General features: G+C 30.4%; 1 protein-coding gene across 1 annotated transcript in view; it reads left to right on the top strand.

The window, feature by feature from the left end:
- The window catches only part of LOC133201586 (uncharacterized), a 52,884-nt gene extending 30,983 nt beyond the window's left edge, over positions 1-21,901 (top strand). The window contains exons 4-12 of the mRNA XM_061337382.1: positions 9,410-9,510; positions 10,073-10,162; positions 11,459-11,594; positions 11,921-11,994; positions 12,209-12,396; positions 19,178-19,284; positions 20,162-20,303; positions 20,417-21,577; positions 21,697-21,901. Of these exons, the coding sequence (XP_061193366.1) occupies positions 9,410-9,510; positions 10,073-10,162; positions 11,459-11,594; positions 11,921-11,994; positions 12,209-12,396; positions 19,178-19,284; positions 20,162-20,303; positions 20,417-21,577; positions 21,697-21,901 (2,204 nt within the window). The remainder of the gene's footprint in view (positions 1-9,409; positions 9,511-10,072; positions 10,163-11,458; positions 11,595-11,920; positions 11,995-12,208; positions 12,397-19,177; positions 19,285-20,161; positions 20,304-20,416; positions 21,578-21,696) is intronic.
- The last annotated feature ends 786 nt before the right edge of the window (positions 21,902-22,687 follow it).

The raw sequence follows: 22,687 nt of genomic DNA, 5'->3' as shown, positions 1-22,687 counted from the left end.
TCAGAAATTCAGCATTTCTTCCCCCGTTTTGCAGTAATATAAGGACATGTTTAGTTTATACTATCGTGATATAAATATCATTTCACTTATTATGACTCATGGCTTCATCTGGAAATGACCTCTTAGTTATATATATGATATGATTTTTTTTAAACATAAAAGCACGGTATTTAAAGTTTTCTTTTAAAAACTCCAACAGTTTAGAAATAAAATAATCTCCTTTGTAAAAAGAAACTGAAAAAAGCTTAGAATTAAGTTTCCATTCATTGGTTGGTGCGAAAAGTTGGATCCATACAAATGACACACCAAATTGGCAAGTATTAAGGTCAGTCTCTAAGGAACATTGCGGGGTACAAAGGTGTTAGATAATGGTTCAATTTCTGTCACCTGATACTACTTGATGGGATTAATTAAACTTGTGCTAGACTTGATGTCAGCTAAAAGCTATGTACCTGAAAATATTTGGATTCGTTGCATCACCCGATAGCCTTGTTACAAACTGTTTTCTAAACTTGATCTTCAACTTTTATTTCAAGAAACGATGAGCTCAATCTCTTGCTTTATTTCCACATGATTCTATTTAAAAATCATAGACAAAATATATTATCCAGAAATCGTGAATGTAGAAACAATGTTTTTTTATTTGGTTTTTCCTTGTTCACATCGGAAATGCCCAAAAGAAGAAAAATAGGCTGTTTATAGACAGTGCTCCGAAAAACATATGACCAAGAAGCACTTTTAAGAATAATGAACTAAATGTGTTATCAATTTTATGAGAAGAAAACTTATACTGTGTCATCCCTTATTTTCACCTTGTATTTTCAATCGTGTATCCATCGTATGATCTGTTAATACTTCAACTCATTTGTGTATTAGTCCTCTACTTATTCCATTCTGGAACATTTCAAACTTCTTTAATATAATATTTAAAAGCCACCCCCAGGAAATGTATATTGTGCCACATATTCGTATGTTTTCATAGGCTCACATACATTTGTGTTTAATTGATTTGTTGATTAATGTCTGATCTTTACTGAACATTAAATATATTTGAGAATAGTTGTAAATATGAAGTCCATTTTACCTGAACAAATCGATTATTAAATCAGATTTGCTAATTTTGACTATCGAGTGCCACTACTGGAAAAAAAATAGGAAAAAATTCAAAGTTTCTATCATTATTCTCTTGTCAGCCATCAATGCCTAATCTGTAATTTTTACGCTTGATCAAACAAGCAACAAAAGAAACAAGGTTTAGCAGATGTTTGCAGTAGTGATTACGATTACTGTTAATGTCAAGCTTCTAGCAAACCTAGAATTTTCAAAGCTTGTTGAAGATGACTTATCATTGGTCAATCATAATTAATTTTTAGCCTCACTTTCTTTTCCTGTGGCAATAATGGCTAGGGTGTATGACGAACCTGAATTAATCTTGATTGACAGATATGCACACAACCCTCTTAATGCCATGGATTTATTGATGCGTGATGTTTTATACACGTATGATGTGTCCTTTTAGTTGTTGGTCTTTTCAAAATTATTTTATTTTTTCAATCTTCTTCATATTGGATCTTTTTTCTTTTATATGAACTTAAGATTGTAAAAAATTGTAAAATTGTTCATGGATTCTTTCCATTATACTATACACGAATTGTTATGCAGTGTAAATATTAAACGTAAGAGATAGCCAAACAAAAGCTTCTTTAATTATTATCTAATACACTAATTATAAAATTTAAATATACTAACTTCTTTATCATTTTAAGCTAATCAATTACATTAGTTTTATTTTCTTTTGTATTGTCTAAGAATTTACAAAATATGTTTCATTTATTTTGAAAAGTAATCGTTAATCACGAATGATCAAACATGAAAATCGTTGTCAATGGAAAGATTTGTACTCTATGGAATTGTGTGTATTTCAGTATAATATTAGTTCATAATTTATCTTTTAATTTTTAACGAAATGGCACATAAGAAGAGTAGCTTTAATAAACTAGCAAAAAAACTAAGTACAATACATAGATAGAAACCTGTTGTGATACAGGAATTCGAAAGTGCAATTTTAGAAAATGTTTATCCACACTACTGTGACAATTGATGTGTAAAGATAGAAACAATGTAAGGTGTTAATTAAGTCTAGGGATGGCTCCCAATGGGATTTGCTTAAGAAAAAAAGAATTCAGTCATTAAGCAGTTGCCCATGTGCTTACAATTCTATGAATAGAAAGAAGAAACATCTTTCTGATTTCCCTTGAGAATTTGTTTTTAACTATTCTCTGTTTTCTTTAAGTTTCGATTTTTTATTTAGTAAGTCTTTTCATTATGTAAAATAATGCATAACAAAACAGACATTTTGATTTTAGAATTTTTGTTTCTTTTTTTTTCTGAAACTGACATTGGATACTAATGAACACTCAAAGATTCCGAAAAAGAGCACAATGATTAAAGCTAGCTATAAAACGTTAGATGATACTCGTAAGCCAGAGTACAGTGAAATCTAATTCTATTAATTATCAGATTCATCGTCCAAGATACTAATTTTCTCTTTGTCTCAATGTAATCCAGAAAAATGTCGCTGCCATTCTTTAGCAGCATCAATCGCGCGATGAGTAGTTATGACTGACATTATCACTATGAAAAGGCCTGGAGCCATAGTCTGGGATGCCATACCCTTACGATTCCATCTGATTTGTCTCTGGTCGACAAATATACCCTTATAAAATCCCTCATAAAGGTAACACTGATCCGCTTGGAGATGTCTCGGAGGCAGTTGTGTTGTATCGATCCTGGGATTACTGTTGCCGTAATTAAGTGTAATTAATTGAAAAGCTGATAGAAAATATATAATGCTCTTTGATTTAAGATTGCTGGAGAGGAGACATGGTCCTCCAGGGGATCCTTTTGTGGCTCTGTGACACTTGTTAAAGGTGTTGATTTATATCTGAGGATAATGCAGGAACATTTACAAGAAAAGTGATGAAGTGCTATGAAGCCTTTGTTGTGAATTCGCAGAAGATATATATATTATATTAAAAAAATCAGTTTTTGTCAGGAATATATATATATATATATATATATATATATATATATATATATATATATATATATATATATATATATATATATATATATATATCTATATCTATCTCTGACAAAAACTGATTTCTGTAATATAATAAAAATCAGAATAAAAGATATAATTTTATTGTTCGTATGATTTTAAAGTTTTTTTAAAGTATGCTTATTCTTTTTTTTTCAAATTACATGTGGTAATCATTCACTAATTCTAGTTTGTGTGCCTCCGTTTTTATTTTTCTTATTTCATCACATAACTAAAGTCAATCTAAATAAAAGAGAGAAAAGAAGTTATTTTCTTTATTTTTATATTAATAGAAATATCAGCAACATATTGACAACGCCACTTTATTTCTCCCAGTAGGAGAAATCTGATATAATAATTTGCACCCTTCTCGTTTTCTTGATTAATCATTGCACCAATTACATAACCCTGTCAATTGATTTCTTGAAATTGATTGTTTTCTTTGTTATATGAAAAACATTGATACATTTAGGAAAAAAAAAAGTAATTTTACCAATCTGGTTACACATCTACATCATATTTAGTTTTTGCATTTTCATTTCATTGGCATTCACTACATTATAAATATAAATAACTGTTGTTAAATTATGATTATGATATAAAATTGTTTATATAATTAATTGTAACAATATATTTTGAAGAAAAAAAATAAAGCAATACCATGAAGTAGGTAAAACAATGTATCATTTTGAAAGTTGATTTCCTGTTACCTTTGCTTTTTACGAATTTGAGGAATCGAAATTGACAGATTTTTTCTCCTTCTGTGACGTGTTATTTTGCTCTTTCTATAGACTAAGGCTTAATAGTACTTAGGTACAAAACCACTATTATAAAAATGGATCACGCCATCCATTTCCAGGGGATGCTCACTCCTCCATGGCACCTGATCCCACCTCTGATGTTTTAGAGGTCCGTGTTTGCTCTGATCCAAAATCTGTATTGTTTTATGAACTTTTGAGGTTGAATACTGTTCGTTATCTCCATATATTTCATTTCTAAGAGGTGAAAGGACATCCTTATCTAAAAATATCCCCATTCATGAATAGTAATCTTCGTAGAGTGTCTTAATATGGATTATATTCTATAGCTAACATTTAGAACTGCGTCTATATATGATGGAATGTAGAACTTCCCCAATAAACTGCATCATATATCAACCTTTCCCATCTTTACAATTAATTATTGAGGCTAAAAACCTGAAGTAAATAAAGCAAATGATTACAACACTGTTCTCTTTTTTATCAAGATAATAGCCACATATACACACATAAAAAGCCAGGTTTATGCATAATTGATGTTTTGGCTGTGATGTACAATTCCCTTTCAAGTGTAAGTTTCGGCCTCTTGTTGAAAAGCCTGTCTTTTAATGGTACATTTTTATTCTCTGTTTGACATTAATTACGTTGCTTTTTCATTACAATTGCAAGATGCAATTGATTTCGGGATAATTCTATTAAAGTGGCTATAGGAAATTGGTAGAAATTGGCACGAGTGCTAATTCAGAGAATGGCATCGGAAAAATATCCCACAAAACACTATCCACAGCTGTTTGACTCGGTTGTCTGTGCTTCAATAGAATTATGTACTTATCCCAGTTCTAAATTGTATATACCTTAAGTGAATTCGATGGTACGTTTCCTCATAGTTAGAGTTAGTATCATAAAAAAACCACTGAGTGTCATTTGTTTTATTTTAAATCTAACAATTTTATAGAATTAATTTTATTAAATTATGTGATTAAAATATTTTTTTTTAAATTATTTCTTTCTGCTATCTGCTAGTTTTTTTTTCTATTTATGTCAGTAGGGCAAACATTTAAAAAAAAAAGACATTATGCATTCTGTCCATAAGACGGTTTGTTGATTGTCAAATCAAAACCATAATATTATTTTTTTACTCTAGAATCGTTAAATTAATTGTATTTGCCAAACCGCCATGAAATGTTGCATAACATCCGGGTCTTGAAGATGGCTGACTTTGAAGTCGACACAAGGATGATGAAAATAGAATTAGTCAAAGTTAGAGCACGTTTAGCGTTTACTAAATCAGAGCAAACACAAAAGACACTATTGACATTAGATTGTTATCAACTGGAGACGAATAGAGCTTCCATACACCACCTCTCATAAAAATTTTGACTTCATTGCCATATTTTTCTGCTTGGTAGGTCATCTGAAAATTTAACAAATCCTAAGCTAATTATCTAATCGATCGTGAACGTCGCAGTTCATCATAACGATTTTTTCCTCTTTCCATTCTGTTGTCGTATTTCTTTTTTGTTTCACGGAAGTAATGAGATTTACTAAATATCTTTAATAACACATTTTCATTAGTCCACCGTTTTCTTCCTTTTGTGTGCGTGTCGTGAAATGTATTCTGAAGTAAACTGTTTATAACAAAATTCTAAATGTACTTTGAACCACAACCACAGAAAATTACCCGTTCTGATTATCTGGAGGCATCTTTCTCATTTTTTAATTATTTTTTTAGTCTACAGTTCTAACCAAGGAAAGTTACGTAATTTTGTACTTTAAATGAAAGAAGTCGCTGATGGAATGGTAAATCAAAACTAATTTATTCTCATCAACTAGTCTTAGGAAAGAAAATTGCATGAACTACATGTAGGGCATTTGTATTAAGTCAACTTAATGAGTATCTATGAAATAATTACACTATGTTTCACGATTTAAAGCTTCAAATCTGCCATCTTAAAGTCTATTATATAAACTGATTAGGCATCTTTGCTAGTGACATTTCTCATACACCTTAAAAAATTCTGATACAGATAGTATTAACATGTGACAAGCTGGCTTTAATGATCTGCAATCACGTCTTTTTGACGAATGGTGGGTGATGATTTGGTATGTTTATGTCGAGAAAGTCACGGGCTGGACAAGAAATAATTTTGAGATGTCTGATTTCCATAACTTTTTTTCAAAAACACAATTTCATAATCACATGAACATATAAAAACCTTCTCAAAGTTCATTTAATGGACATGGTGTGCGGAGCACATAGAGTCTTAGGAAATTTGAATTTATTCAATTTCACATGAACAAGGTTTACTACACTTAACTATTAACACTTTAGATTTATCATAAATGTGATTTGCTAGTTTGAGTTAAAGGGTATATGACAGTCAACAACAAGACAAAATTCAGTTTCCAGTAGAAACCAGAATTTAGACTGTTTTGTTTGCACCCTAAACTTACCAAATCTAAAATCTCGAATTCTCAGGGAAATCAAAAAAATGATAAAAAGAACATCGGACTTTGAGAGAGGAACACAAACATATCGGCACAGTGTCTTTCCATTCTAGAAAATGAATTTGAAACGAAAGAGTCAACATTAAAAAAAGGAGAAAGCCGTCATAACTAAATGGCGCGGAAATTTGCCTGTGATTTATTGCATAATTACGGCAGCCGAGCATCAATCTTGGTTTTCTATTACTAGCCGATTTTAAATCCATCGACAAAATTGCCGGCCTTGCCTTAATTTAAGCTTGAATTGTCTTCTTGGTATAATTTCCCTGTCTTAGTTTTTCGTCTTTGATTAAGTAATTAAGTTGTAGATGAAACGACCAAAGACGGCAGTCCTTGTCTTTGAACATTTTCTTGTCTTCTTTCTCATTTTGAGAATTTTTCTGAATAATGTATGCGATAGTTTAGTGTTCTCTATATTGTTTAATTAGAGTCATTGCTTTTCCCTTATCTAAGTTGTCCTGTTTATTTATGTGGATATGTGACGTAATTATTTTACAATAACACAGACAGGTATAAGCTTAAAATTCTTGTACTATTAAAGTGCATATATTTTTCAGATATTCCTTGCAGAAGATATTTTATCCTTTTGATTTTACAATAAAATTGCGTATTTTTGGCTTATGACTAAGAGAAAGCATGTTTTGAAATTTCTGCTATTATTTTATATATGCGTAAAATCATAGGAAGCGGTTTCAATGCAGCAGTTCAAATTCCGCTAAAATGTTTTTGTGTAACGTTATAGAGAGTTGAAATTACTATGCGTGCAATAGTAACACGTTGTGAACGGGAAAATGAAACTAGTTGCGTGATTGCAACAAATCATGATTTGCCATAGCATTTGTTAGGGTTAACAGCATGTATGTGTCATAATGACGACTCGCAAACATTGGTAAGAAAGTTCAAGCTATTTGATATAGTTATCACTTTTATCAAGCTAGCGTGTTGGAACACTCTTAGTCAATTGGAGTAATATTCATTTAAAGTGTGTTCCAATTTAGTAAAAGTATCAGAGAGTACTATGAGGTTTATAAATTATTTTTTTAAATTTTATTTAATTAAATTAATTATTTATTTTATTTATTTGTTTATTTATTTATTTATTTATTTATTGGTATTTAATCTTTTTACATTTATTACTTGACTGTGGAATAATGCAATGAATAATATTCTTTACATAAATTTACTATAGTTGACTATAGTTAACTACAGTAAATATTTTGATTTGCTATAAAGTTAAGAACTTTTTTTGAGATTTGGAAGCTTAAAATCTATTAAATTCGATAAATATGATTAAAAATTTGAGAATATACAAGTCATACTTCCCTTTGATATAAAAAAAAATGTGCATATATGAATTGGAGAACATAAAATATAACAATGTGATATCTATAGTAAAATGCTTTGATTTACTATAGTAAAATCTTTGATTGACTATAGTAAAAACCTTACAATATATACTATAGTAAACTATAATTAGTATAGTTAGCTATAGTTAACTAAGGTATTTTTTTATTTGGAATAATTGGAATTTTGTTGTAAACAAATGAACATTTCAGATTTAAGAACTTTATATCCTTATTTTTTAATATGAAAAGTTTGATTTCAGTATATATGTTTATCTGGATTACCATGTACTTAAAAAAAGTTATCAATCTATGAGATTCAACTCAATATCACACTGATTGAAGATTAAAAAAAAATCATATCTTATATAATTATCTTTTTTACCATTTCTATGCATTTAGATGATGATTTCAGAGATGACATGCTCGGAATTTCAAAGCTGATATTGCACTAGTACTATTTCATTTATCTTGTAATATGCTATATAAATCTGATGCACATCTGATATAAAGAGATAAAATCTCCCGATATTCTGTTTACCAAACAATAATGCATTGTTAGTGCTTTCCTTTTACAAACTGCATTATCGCTATAACCTCAAACTTTACAAATAAACTTAAAGCCATGGAAACTAGATAGGAGTATCTTTAGTTCATTCTTGACCTTTGACAACTCTCTGAAAAATTGTGGATAATTAGTTCTCAAAATTTCTCAATGGTTGTGGAAGAGGTTATGGACATTTTCCGTCTAAATGAACAAACACAAGCGTCTATCTCTGCGCGAAACTAAGGCCTTCCATTTCTTGGCCCGACTGCTCTGTTCAAGGAAGCAAACAAAACCATGTTTGTCACAGTAGATAAAATGTCAGCTACCATTTTTATCTTTCGCATAATTTGATATAAGAACAAGGTATATTCTGTCCAGATATCAACTTCGTTCCCAGATCTGATCTAATTGCATTATGACAAACCGCTTTCTGTTAAAATTTTCTCAGGTATAAACACTCTAAATTGTTACACCTCATTTCAGACAAGATTTATCCGCTCTTGGTAAAATTTGATCAGCCCAGTATTTCTTTGGGGAGTGGTAATACAATGTTGTTGATGAACATGGCACAACTTTATATGGTTGGGATCTTTGGTGAATCACAATATATTTAATTACCTGATATTCATCCACTGCATCAGTTTTCCTCCAATATTTTTGATGTACTGATATGCATATGGTGGTATTTGAGGGGCTGCATTCCTGAAAATTTGACTGCAAATTAATACCAAACATCAAACCTCTTTAAAATAAAAAAAATCAATAAAAAAAGGGTATTTATGAAAAAAGATATTTTTCTCAATTCTCAAATACAATGATAAACAATACTCTGTCATGTAATGAAAAAAGTGTGTATCCACCTTAACTTAATGTAAGGAGAGGGCTAAATTTAAAATAGGTCATGCTTGTTGCCAAATTCCATTCATTTTTTGTGAATAAAATAATGTTTAAATAAAAAAGGAAGCAAAAGGGACTTTTCGAAAAAAAAAAAAAAAATTCAAAATACATGTAGATAGAATTTAAGTTAGGTGTATATATAGAATGATGCTTTATGATATTATGCGGTATAAAGTATATACATGTAATTATTATTGGAATAAATAAATTATTAATATTTTACAGCTCATCTGATTTAAACACTGTTTTATTGTAGCAGTTTTACCCGACCGATACAACTTGGATAGCCATCATATCATTGGAAGATCCCATCTCTTTCATGAACCCGGTTTTTCAGAAGGAGACAGTATTTTACAGGTATTACTAAAACAACTTGTAGAGAAAGGGGTTATAAGGGTAGTTTGTATGCTGCTTTATCTTGTGTTTTATTTAACTTTATTTCGTGCATTGAAATATCTTTCAAATAAAGCATCTTAAAACATTAATTAGTTGTTAACGTATATAAAGATTTGTTTGTGATTTATTATATCTTAACATTTAACAATATATCTGGATTTCGGGTTGACACTTCAGTTTTTTTGGTGATATTTTCTACACTACCATATTTCTATTGGTGCAATTAATGTAATTTAAATCACATATGATTACTGATACCATCATTTATTATCCGGTTGCTTTATAATTAATGTGGATCGTGGGAATCAGAAAACTTGGTAACTTTGATAATATTGATATACAAGTAGTTTAACACAATGGTACATACCAAAACTTTTCGTTCATAAGAGTCTGCAAAAGTCATCAAGATAAGGTAAAATATTAATTATTCAAAGTTAATTATAATACGAGAGAGATGGAAGAAACAAGAAGTGCATTTTGAAACATTTCTATAAGATCATCTACCTACTTTCTCCTTTTACAGGCGTTATATGGCTTCATGGTTGTGATAACATGTGATGGAGAGGTTTTCTATGCCTCCAGGACCGTAGAGCAGTACCTGGGATTCCACCAGGTAGGTTTACATTCATAATTTTATACAGAGAAAAAATAGGGAGAGAGAGAAAACTGAGAGAAAATTAGCCCTTATATAATTAGAGAGAGAGAGAGAATTATACTGACATACTAATATATCAGAGAAACATTTTTTTTCTTTTTCCTAAAAAATAAAGAAATGCAAATGAATATAAAATACGGATTTTTTTTAAATGCTGGGTTTCTTTCTATAAATAAAGTAAAACTACATAAACGCAAACATATTTAGTTATTCCTGGATGGTAGAAAAAAGACCAAAATTATTATTGTATTTTTTGTTATTTGTCTTACATGTATTCAAGAAAATCGTAATGTGTATTCCATATGATTGTAATGCACTTACTATTGATTAGTTATTGAGCTCGATCTTGTGACAACCCCTTTGAATTGTTTTTGCTCATGCTCGATTTAACGGTATTGTCCAACAAAAATTCAATTTTCCGATCCTCCTCGAAGTAACAGATAAAATCGCTTTAAGTAATATCTTTTTACCGTCCAAATGATTTAACTTAATGTCATGTAACTGCGCCCTCTGAAGACTGTAATTATCTTCCTAAATGTTTTTGTATCGTCATAAACATCTTTGTTCCATTCTCTTTTAAGTCTCTGGAAATTGAGCTGAAAACGAAGGAAATCTTCTAATCATAAATTTACAACTGGGTGATATGAACGTGCAAATTTAAATCCTTCTCCCTCTTTTGATCTTTGAGCGGAGATTTTTCCTAATGCAACCTCAGTGTTAAGAGTTTGAAATATGATTTCACATTTTTGCAAAATTTAAAGCAATTGTTTTTAGAGAAAGGGCTTCTATTTTATAAAAAAAAAATGTAAATCACTGATCGTTTTGTATTTCTTTAATATGAAATGATTTGCTTGAAACTGAAACACTGCTACCCTGTGTGTACTCTTTAATTAAAGTTATATATGAGGCATGCAATTCATTTTTTCATTTTATTTTGCATATTTTTAGATTACTGAACAACACATGTATGTTTACAATAAAAAAAGTAACGATAACGAACTTGATCAATCTCAAAAATCTTATACGTGAACAAAACAACAATCGTCTTTATTTTTAATTTTGTAGTATTTATTGTAGTATTTATAGAAAAAGTAAAAATCATGATATACATGTATATATAAGAATAAAATCTGAAGTGAATGATATCAATTGAATAAAGTCCTGTGTTACACATTCTAATCATCTAGTAATTTAAGCAAGATCATACCATTAACTTTATACACGAAATAAAACATAAATACATTTTATGTTTAGTCGGACATCATCCACCAGAGTGTTATGGAGCTTATACATTCAGAAGACAGGGAGGAATTTAAACGTCAGCTTTCCTGGAACTCTGCTCTTCCCCAGGATAAGGCCAATATGTCCCTCCACGAGCTCATGATGCCTGGTTGGTTTCTATAGGGTGCATACTGTATCTATAACAACATTTAAAATAATGTTTAGAAAAAAAGTTTAGAAATTTGAATTATCTCATAAATATTGAATATTGATTACTTGTATCATTCATTGCATACAGCGACTGCTTAAAGCAATGTACATATCATAATAAACAAAATATGGAAAACAATATCATATTCATCTTATCCTATACATCAATAGCTCTTCCATTTGTTTTTCTTCTTTAACTTTTTCCCTGTAGACAAAAGTGCATTAAGGAATTTCTCTTTATCAAAATATGCATCTCTTGATATCATTTTTTTTTTTATGTTTTAGAAAATTCTAGACACCTTCATAGATCTTTCACTGTTAGGTTTAGATGTTTGCTGGACAACACCTCTGGATTTATTGTAAGTTTTTGACCATTTTCAATGTTAAAAACTACAACTGTCTTTGCATTTCATATGCAGTCATATCTCCATAACCTGACAAATACATGTATAACATGTCATTCTCAAATATCTCTTTCGAGATGTGATGTAAATTGAAAGAAATCACAGCTTAACTTTGAGATACATGTATATACATGATAAATATACAGTGTATGCATGGATTTTTCTACAGACATTAGAAATCAGTGGATGGATACGAATGTTACATGGGCAGAATGCACGTTCGGATGAGCCACAGCTGGCGTTATTTGCTACGTGTTGTCCCTTTGGTCCACTCTCCCTTATGGACATCCCATCACGAGAACTCACTTTTAAGTCCAAGCATAAGATGGATTTTTCTCCCATGTCAATGGACAATAGGCAAGTGAAATCTACATTGTGTTTTCTTAGTATTTGTCGGAGTAAAAAGAAATACGGTCATGTCCGAGTGAATTTTTTTTTCTGTTTTGAGCATCTTTGACTAGTAAGTTCCTTTAATGAGTTTTATCGTGCACAGGTGCTTGCAGGAAAAATCCATTCATCTTATCTGTAGAAAAGGTTGTTTTCAAACACAACAACGGTCGCAAACCTCACAAATTAGATTACTCATTAGATGGAAATTTCAGTTCTATTGTGCAATTTCTAAACCAAATACCACAAAAGAAGACTTTATAGAAATATTACAAATTTGAGGTCAGAAGTTTTCAATGCTGATATGGAAAGAGGTTGGGTAGTTTACAAAATTTAAATCTAGGGAACAGCGATTTAGATATCAGTTTTAAAGACCAGCAAGCTGCTTTCTGTAACCTTTGTCATTAATCATATCTTTTCGATGACATAATTCCAAAATACGATCCTTTAAATTCTTCTTTGAATTTCTGTATTTTATATTGGTTGTCATTTTAATTTATTTTTCTTTGACATCGCGTATCCTTCGAATGGTGAATTATTATAACTTTGACCATATCAGATATCTGTTATCATTATGTGATGATGACTTTACAGATTTAACAGTGGAACAAGTTAATTATGCTAAACGGATTTAAGATTTTATGAACCCTAGATAATGCTGAGAAATTTTGGATTACAGTCAAAATCTTTTAAATAGACATTCTGTCAAATCTGATATAGAAAAACAGTGTTACTTTCACATTAATGACTGTTTACTGTGGAGATAATTGCATTGAAACTCAACCATTAGAAAATGTTAATCTTCACTATTATCATAGATATGTATCGTATATGCAAATTGTAATCAAATTCTGTAAAGTGAAAATAAAACCGGATGTACTCGTCAAACAATGAAAGAAAAAGTCAAAAATGGGGAAAATCAAGACGAAATACTACAAGTGTAACCAATTTCGACTACAAACATCGAACGTATGGCTACACTGTCAAGATTCGTTCAAGCGATCTAATATTGCATGTTTCTATCTTGTCCGTATTATATAGAAGTTTTCACGGGTCCAAGCATGTCGGACAAACACGAAGGATGGGTTATTTTTATGAATGAATTAGGGATATTTATCGCCTGTTGTCTGTCCATTTTAGCAATTTGATCACGGGAATGTTACATGAGCATTTTGTGAATGAAAACTTTCGCCTCGTAGTAAAGAAGGTCTTAATTGACATTAAAATTTACGTGACCCTTGTTTTTTCTCACGCGCTATTGTTTTCTGTCACGACTTTGTAGTTGACTTGTAGCGGTATAAATCGTCTAGTCTTTTTCAACATGATAGGTGTTGGTTAAGTGTTGGAAATTGTAACCAACTTGCTGAAGGAACATTCTTTACAAAATAAAAAAAGCAATCACGCAAGAGATATGTGATGACTAAATAATAAATACTTTACGAGCTGTTAGATACAAATTACGAACTCAATATTGGGTATTAATTATTTACAATGTTCAAACAAATAAAATTGTTACTTTGCTGTTACAAATTGCATGAAACTTTTATGAAAGAAGACAACTCAAATTATAATACAGTGGCAAGTTCAGAATGCAATGAAATGCGAGATGAATGACAATTCAGATCATATATACTGACCGTCCAAGGCACTGTTGTGTTCTTTTTTTCTTTTGAATGAAGTGTTCCATAAGCATTACAAAATTTGGAGGGGAAAAATGAAAATTCTATTTTTAAATGCCCTTAACTTTTAAAAGAATTATTTGGTTTGGATGAATAAAGAAGGCATCTATCTTAAAAATAAACAGTTTGTCATTCTGCAGACTGAATCAAATCACAGAAGCAAATTTCTAACCCAAAATATCAATTTATGTATATATTTTGTTTCTTTTTACACCAAGGATTTTAATTTGCAAAATACTATTAATACAGAAACAGTCTAGACAAAGAAAAAGAATATTTAATACTTATTTTCTTCAGGAAAAATAAAGTCACAATCGACAATAAATATGGACTCGAGGGTTAAGCAGTATACAAGCCCTGGCTTTTAGGAAATCTCCCGGCTCGTTTTATCCTGAAATGAGATGTTTATTCATGTTTGAAATATGTAATAAATAAAATTATGCTAGTAAAAAAAAACCTTATAAGGCAACTCATATGAGTTAAATTTCATTTCTATCGAAATATACATGTATCAGCTTTGAATTAGATCATTTAGTCTTAATGTATAGAATGACACATAGAGGACTAACGCTTTCTTTCATTTCTATCTGCGTAAAATTTTCCTCTTGTGAGAAATATTTCTTTCACTTTGTGAATAGTTATAATGATTCCTTAACGGAGAGTTTAATTATTGCCTCAAAAATAAACTGAACAACATGAAAGTAACTCTATAGTTGTATTCTGGTTTTATTCTTTTATATATTTAAGATACAAAATATTCTTATGATTCATAACAGCTTTCTAGAATACAAACATGTTTGTGTAATATCTATGCAGATATGACAATGTCAACTTACATAGTCAAACGTAGTCAAATGTAGTTGTTTTTTTCAGTTGTTTTTAATTTGCAAGAAGATGACATTTTCTTTCACCAGAATATTAAGCAGAATATTGATATTGAGGTATTTTTTGACTGAATCAATATGTCAGCAATTAGCAATGCCTTACATAAATTCGATTGTTTCCTTCAGATCTGCTAGATAACTATAGTAAATACTTAGTACTTTTATACTTTAATTTACTATGAAACTTTACTCTAGAACTTTTTCTGAGATTTTGCAGCTTAAAATCTCAAATTTCATACCAATGAAATTGGGGAATAATATGTGAATATACAAATAACATTTTCATGTTATATAAAAAAAATGCGCATGTTCAAATTGGAGAACATAAAATATAACAATCTAAAATCCATAGTAAAATACTTTGATTTAATATAGTAAAAACTTTGATACTATATATAGTAAACTATAGCATGTTTTTTGTTAGGGTAATATGTATTTCTGTACTTGTTATACGCATTTTCATAACGAGGAGTCTTAAATGTGTTTTTTTTTTTTCTTTTAAAACCTTGTTCTCTTATAAAGCAAACTCATTCTTTCTGAAAACCTTTAAGTTTCATGTTAAAACCTTGATCTCTTATATGAATATGAAGATTTTTGTAACGCCTTCAAGGTCGACCTACAGTAATTTAAGATCATAGCTCTCAATATTTACAATGACACAGCTAAATTTTGTTGGTGATATGTTTGTTTATATTTGGGACAACTATGTACTTGTAAATCAAACCAATTTTTTTTCAGATCCCATTTCGTATATTTTTGCGATCTTCTATTGTTGTTAAACTTTGTTGAAATTTTGATATGTTGTAATGTATTCTTAATTTGTAACCTAATAAAACAGTAATTTCACAAGTTTTCGTGAGACAAGCAGTTAAATATTCTAACTCTAAAAATTTAATTTAAACGTGTTTACATATTGTCAAAATCTGAAAGAGAAGGTAATTTTCAATGCGTTTTTACATAATATCCTCCTACACTTTGTTTAGAATTACGAAAACATCAAAAGATCAGAATAAAAATAGTAATAAAATGAACTAGTTTTTAAAAAATTGTATATTTCTCTCACGTGCATCTAAAGTTCATTTTTTGTTGAAATGTTAAAAGAAAGGGGAAAAAACATAAAATGGCTGTTTCACAGTATTTTACACAGCTTGGCAACATTTTTGAAAAATGAAACTGAATATTCTTTAAAGTCTTATGATTTTTCTGAAAGGGACATGTATGTAGAATTTTTAAATATTTATCTGTAATCACTTTTTTGGAACCGACTAACAATGTGAAGAGGAAGGAAGGGGTATATGTATACTATTCTTACCATAGTAATAATGTTATAACCAATTTTTTTTATATTTGTAATTAAAATTATAATAGTGTTTCAGTATCTGACACAGTGTTTAAAGTTATCATAAAGGAAATATAATTGTATATTTACTTTAATTAGAAGAAAAATGAATCTGAGATTGTTTCTTTGCTATAATCACTTCATGGTAGATTCAACCATTCTAATTTACCTACTTATGACAAAATGTGAAAAATATTTACTAAAAATATCACAGTAGGGAAAATAAAAGAAATATTACAATTTATTTAGATTTTCATTGCTTTTCTTTCTTCAAATTTGTGTTTATTTCTTCAAGGGGATGCTTGGTCCTCTTAGGTACCTGATCCCACCTCTGGTAGTTCCAGCGGCCCGTGTTTTTGTCCTATTTATGTTTTGTTTTGTTTACTGGATTTAGGAGATTGATTAGTGTTCGTTATCTTCACCTTTTACATTTCTGAGGATATCATAATAGTATTGTATCAATTCGTTGCGGACACAATAGTTTATTGAAAACACTAATTTCATTTCTTTTGAAATTTCTGCAAAAATAATTAATTTTGCAAATTCATTGCAACTTCTTTTTGAAATCCAAATACGTATAAGCAGAATTTTTAGCGAGGATTTAATTTTGGCATTATTAGCGAGAGTGCTAAGATCGCTAAAATAGAATATCGCTAAAAATTAATTTTGTTTTATTTGTAATAGCTTATTAAGTGAGCATTATAAAATCGCTAAAAATAAAATATCAAAGTTTAGGACAAATCGCTAAATTTGCGTCTCGCTAAAATTTCCTCTTATACGGTACTATGCAATTTTGCTTCAATGTTCACACAATGCAACAAGTCACAAAACTGTGAAAAAATACCAATTAGGTAAACAAGCTCAAGATATTGTGTGAGAGTTCCCTTCTTTTCCTCATATAGAATTTATTCAATATTAAATGTATTGTACTAAACCGTCTTTTGAAAGAAGCAAAGTAAATTCTATTAAATCACAAATTCGTTACGGACACTACAAAAAATTTACCGTTCCAAAGAATCTTAATATTTTTAATATTTATTTTATTTTATTTTTTATCATAACTAATTCATTTAAGTTGTTTGTTGTATTCGGACCTGAAATAAGCTGAGAAATAAACCCCCAAAAAGAAATCATGATAGCAATTAACATCTGCAGTTATATACATGTACATACATCAATTGTATTTCTTCCTGAAATTTCAACACAAAATAAGTTCTCACTGGTCTTATCTCTGTCACCTAAATGTTTTTCTTCCTCTCTTATGACATCATCATCAGTTGTATCATTTTTGTGGCCTCAGCTTTGCTGCTGCAGAATCCTCCAATTTTAAGCTTGATCTTCATGCACCAATTTTCATCTCAAAACTGCTTCCGAATTGTCTTTTTCTGCTGAATTTCTGTTCTTATATATATCCGGTATCTGTTTTCTCCCTTTCTTTACTGCTCCTTCAATAACGAGATTTAGATTTATCATTCTGTAATGTTTCTTCTTTTTTCTGTTCTTTTGAATTTTAAGACTTATTATTATCATTATTTTGATTTTGGTGACGTTACTCTTTATCAACATTTTTCATCTCATAGAACTTTTTTCTTGTTTCCTGATTTATCTTTTCTTTTCCTTATTTTCTTTCAGCTTTTGTCTGTATTTCTACAATTGTCAGTGTTTGTCATTGAATTTGTCATTTTTATCACGATAATAAAAATTGATTAATGTTAATATAATTGGCGCTCATGAAATATAGTGTCCGCAATGATTTTGAAATTCTAAAATCTACATTTATTTTTAAGTTACAAACCAAAAACTATATTTTAGGATAAATTAATGAAAACTGATGTTCAGTTTCTTAAAAAGTACTACCTAAATGAATTTAACTGTAATGGCAGAGAACATAAATCAGATTCTTTATTGAAGTTGTTATACGTTGTTATGTTGTTCATTCCATTTTTATTTATTCAATTAAAATAGACTTAAAGCATTGAAAACATTTATATAAATATTTGATTTTAGATATTTTGACAGGCATTAAACAGTGTATGAATATTTCAGAGGGTTATATAAAGCATGACACTAAATTTGTAAAATACATGTTATTTACTTTATTTCTTCAAAACTTGATTAATTTTACTCCAATTTTGATCAAATAAGTGCAAAATGTAGATTATTATATACATGTAAGAGGCTTTAAGACAAAATTGGTTATTTGACATTCTATTAAAACAGTTTCAAGGATAAAGATTCAAACTTATCTTTGTTTTATATCTTACCGCTTAAGAGTGAAAAATTGACCGAGTTTATGGCTGACAAAAATTCCGATTTCAGGAATATAACAGCTTATGACATATTGTATATCATTGTAAAGGTAAAACTTTTTTATCAAATTTTTCCATTGTCTTTTTGCTTTAACAGGTTAGTTTCAATAGCACTGATGACCTATAACAAGGGCTTTTCATAAATGTGAACTATATTGTGAAAAAGCCGAAAGTAATTTTTTTTCCAAAGACATTTAGGCCTACATATAGATGATAACTATAACTGTTTTAACAGTTGCATAGTAATAAGCTATATTAAGACTACCAACATTTTCCAGTATATGTTTGTTGCCTTTTTATACCCTCGCAACGAAGTTGGAGGGGATGTAGTAACGCATTGTGTGTTTGTGTGTGTGTGTGTGGGGGGGGGGGGGTAGTGGGTGAGTGCGTACGTAACGGAAGTTACACAAGCACAAATTGATATTGGAATGGATTTGCTCTTTTGCGATGTCCTTTTTTTTAATTGAAATGGTACATGATGACAAAACTTCAGAGAATATAAAAATATTCACTTCTCATTAAATATTTTCTTTTTTACAGAGGAAAAGCCATGTTTGGATTTTCAGATAGAGAATTGGCAACTAAATCTGGATATGACCTTATTCATCCAGATGACCTCAATTATTTCTCATCTGCTCATCAGGAATGTAAGTTTGTTTTTTTTTTCAAAAACTTTGAGATAACGTCACATTCATGTTAATATTATTCAAGCATTAAATGATCAATACTTATTATCTTAAAACCAGGTTGAAATTTTTCAATATCGTAGATCCTTAAAGCAGATTTTCTCTCTCTTTTTTTAAAATTGAGATTGTTTTCTTGCCATTTCAACCACAATATGCTCACAAAATTTCTATGAAATACCCCTTTTATCACTGCCAGCGTATTATAATCCTAAACAATGAATTAAATTTCAAATAAAACTGAAATGCAATATCGTGAAAGACAGACGTTTGACAATTTGACATATCCTTTGCTCTCAGTTGCTGTTAAAAATCAACCTGGCAGCTAATAGTTGATCTTCATGGTTCACCTTGTCTTTGTTTACTGGTATCTGTGTCCCCCGACGAGGACAAGGGAAGCCCAGGCTGTCGCCAGCAGTCAGTATACAGTACATAGCTGACACCCTTTGTCACACATTTCTCTTGTTGGGTGAAAATTGATCCATGATCCATAAATAGTTGCATGTGATTGACTATGTCTTTATATTATGTAAAAGGAATTTGGATAATTCTTGTATTTTTTGTAACAATTATGTATTATCCGGTTGGCTAATATTGATAATAAAAATATGGTACATGTTTTATTGATAGTGGTTTTATTTTTAACATTGACTTGTTCCACACATGTACAAATGTAGTTGGACTTAGTTAGTAAATCCTAGTACGTATGTACCAAACACAGTACAGTACATACACTAGTCACTTTGACAATTTGATACTCATTATTTTGTTGCTTGAGCCTTAAGTCTCCTTCTTTAATCTATTCAATTCCTGTCATAATTTTATTTATCTTTGTTTCCAGTGATTAAAACTGGTAGTTCTGGTTTAATCGCGTACCGTTGGTGTACTAAAGAATTTAGATGGTTATGGCTCCAGTCAAGCTGCAAGGTTATCTACAAAAACAGCAAACCTGATTTCGTGATTTGCACTCATAGACAACTAACGTAAGTTTACCTCCAACTCTGAAAATTAAATAATTGGCATGAAATAATCTATTGTATTTGATTTACTATGTATCAACGCCTGCGTATTTATGTATTGTTGTGGCACATTTTAGTGATGATGAAGGTGCTGATCTTTTTCACAAGAGAGGAAACGAGTTCAAATTGCCATATCCATTGCTTGACTTAGACATTTGCTCAGGATTTGACTTTCCTAATGACGAAATTGCATCAAAAATGAAAAATGTGAAAAACAAAAAGCAAAAAAATTGTGTGCGTGAAAACTACATACAAAGTCCGGGTCGAAAGCGAAAGTGTGCTCGTGAACCGGTGCTTAATGGATATGCGGGATACCCACAATACAATGGATACGAAGGTGCAGACTTCAAACCCGACATCTTATACCCGTATCCGTCACCGATCGAACCCGACATTTATCGAGGTTACGCTAGTTTTCCTGGATCTGTATATCCCACAGCGGACAGTTATCGTCTGTCGGACACAGAAAAACACGCCTACACTAATGGATATTACTTAGATCCTCATAGACAGTACCAGCATACTCTTGCTTATCCGGGCAATGGTTACTCAGACTTGATGGCTCAGCCAACAAAGTTTGGTTATGATGTGACAAAGTACGGATTCAATTCTTATGACTTGGACATTGCCAAAAAGGTCCATTACGGTGAAGATGTCGGTCGCTATGACAACGATTATCGAAAATATGCATACGAGTATGGCAACGAGAGACTCCCTACAAGACTAAATGGGTCACTAGAACCTGTAGATTTAAGGTCGTCAGCCATGTATAATGGAGTTGATGGAATTGTAGGGCATAATCCATGTCTATCGACGACGTCTTCTTTGTTTAAAGAAACTAAAGTGATATGTTCTCCGTCTGATATTGGATCAAATCAGGGAATGAGTGCAACGATGCCATTACATCACAGTTCCGTGATTAAAAACGCTGCTAGTCCAAGGTCTCTCCAATCCTCTAGGAACTCGGACCATATGGGAAGTCCCCCTGTGAATATATACAACAATAATTCCACGCGGGTAAACGTTATAAACAATACAGCGTCATGGCATTGTACAAAGTCAAACCAGAATGTTCACCCCAGTCCTATTTCTACACCTAGATCAGATCCCGTAGAAAGTCCAAAAGTGAACTGTGTAAATAAGAATGACAGTGGTATGCTTTCAACTAGTAGTCCCGTTACCGGCGCCACCCCAGCCTCAGTGATACATTCAGCAATTTCTAATCGAACACCTCCTAGGTTCGTATTTGATAAAATCCATTTTTCTAAAATATTGACGAAAAAAAGGATAATTTAGATTTTCTGTTAAAGGTTAAAATGTATGGTTCTATGTCTTTTCATTGTTTCATTTTTTACAGAATGTACGACAAACAGCCTATGACCGGTGGAATACCTGTCCCTGTTGTGAAAACATCTCCATGGTACCAGTACCCATCATCCCACACTGCATATGGCGACCCAAAGGACTGGTCAATCCAAGCGGATGATATGTACTCATGTCATCAAAAACGTGGAATTATTTCTGATAATATGTCTCACCTTTCCAAAGTCACAATTACATGATCGATGGTTCGGTTATTTGTTTTGTACGTGCTTCTAATTGAATAAATATGTGTTCACACTCATATAAAGTAAACAATTTCATAAGATCTATCATCGATATTTGTTTCTATCTTAACATGTAATATATGATCGACCACTGATTCAAAATAATATCATATTAGCTTTTGTATATTTGTAAAGCATATTCAAGTAACACGGATGTATGGAAAGCAAGTTCATCACTACAGATCATTCTTTTTCTTTTATGCTCCATCTTCTAGACATGTTTTAGCAAGCCAGTGCTTTCCTTTAAACTGTTCAATTTTTTTTTTCAATTTTTAAACTGAAAGGTTTTTTTTTAAAAATATATATAAAAATAAAAGAGCAAATTTTACCTGTAATGTATGCTCTTGTTATTACTGATAATTTGTTATAGTTTTAGTTATTTCAAATAGCAAGTTCACACGAAATAAATAAATCTGTTCCAAGTATCATATTTAATGCTATATAATAATATCATTATTCCCTATCATGATTGTTAAGTTTATATATACCATTGCAATGTCAACATAATGTATATGTTTTCATTCTTTACATTATACAATATCTAAAGAAATTCCCTGTAATTTATTATGTTGCAAACCTAGTGTTTTAATTTATTGTAAAATATTGTACATGACCCTAAATGATATTAAATGTACTAAATATTTCGTAATGATTATCGTTGAAATTTATGATTTTGTTGTCTTTTATGTTTATTGCCATATAAAATACATAACGATATGACATGAATATGTATCTAAATAA

This window comes from Saccostrea echinata, unplaced genomic scaffold, assembly GCF_033153115.1.
Source record: "Saccostrea echinata isolate AGI-Se365-2 ecotype Australia unplaced genomic scaffold, CSIRO_AGI_Sech_v1 ptg000045l, whole genome shotgun sequence".
NCBI classification, from domain to species: domain Eukaryota; kingdom Metazoa; phylum Mollusca; class Bivalvia; order Ostreida; family Ostreidae; genus Saccostrea; species Saccostrea echinata.
The sequence above is the reverse complement of the archived record's forward strand: the minus strand, read 5'-3'. Positions and strand labels throughout refer to the sequence as shown.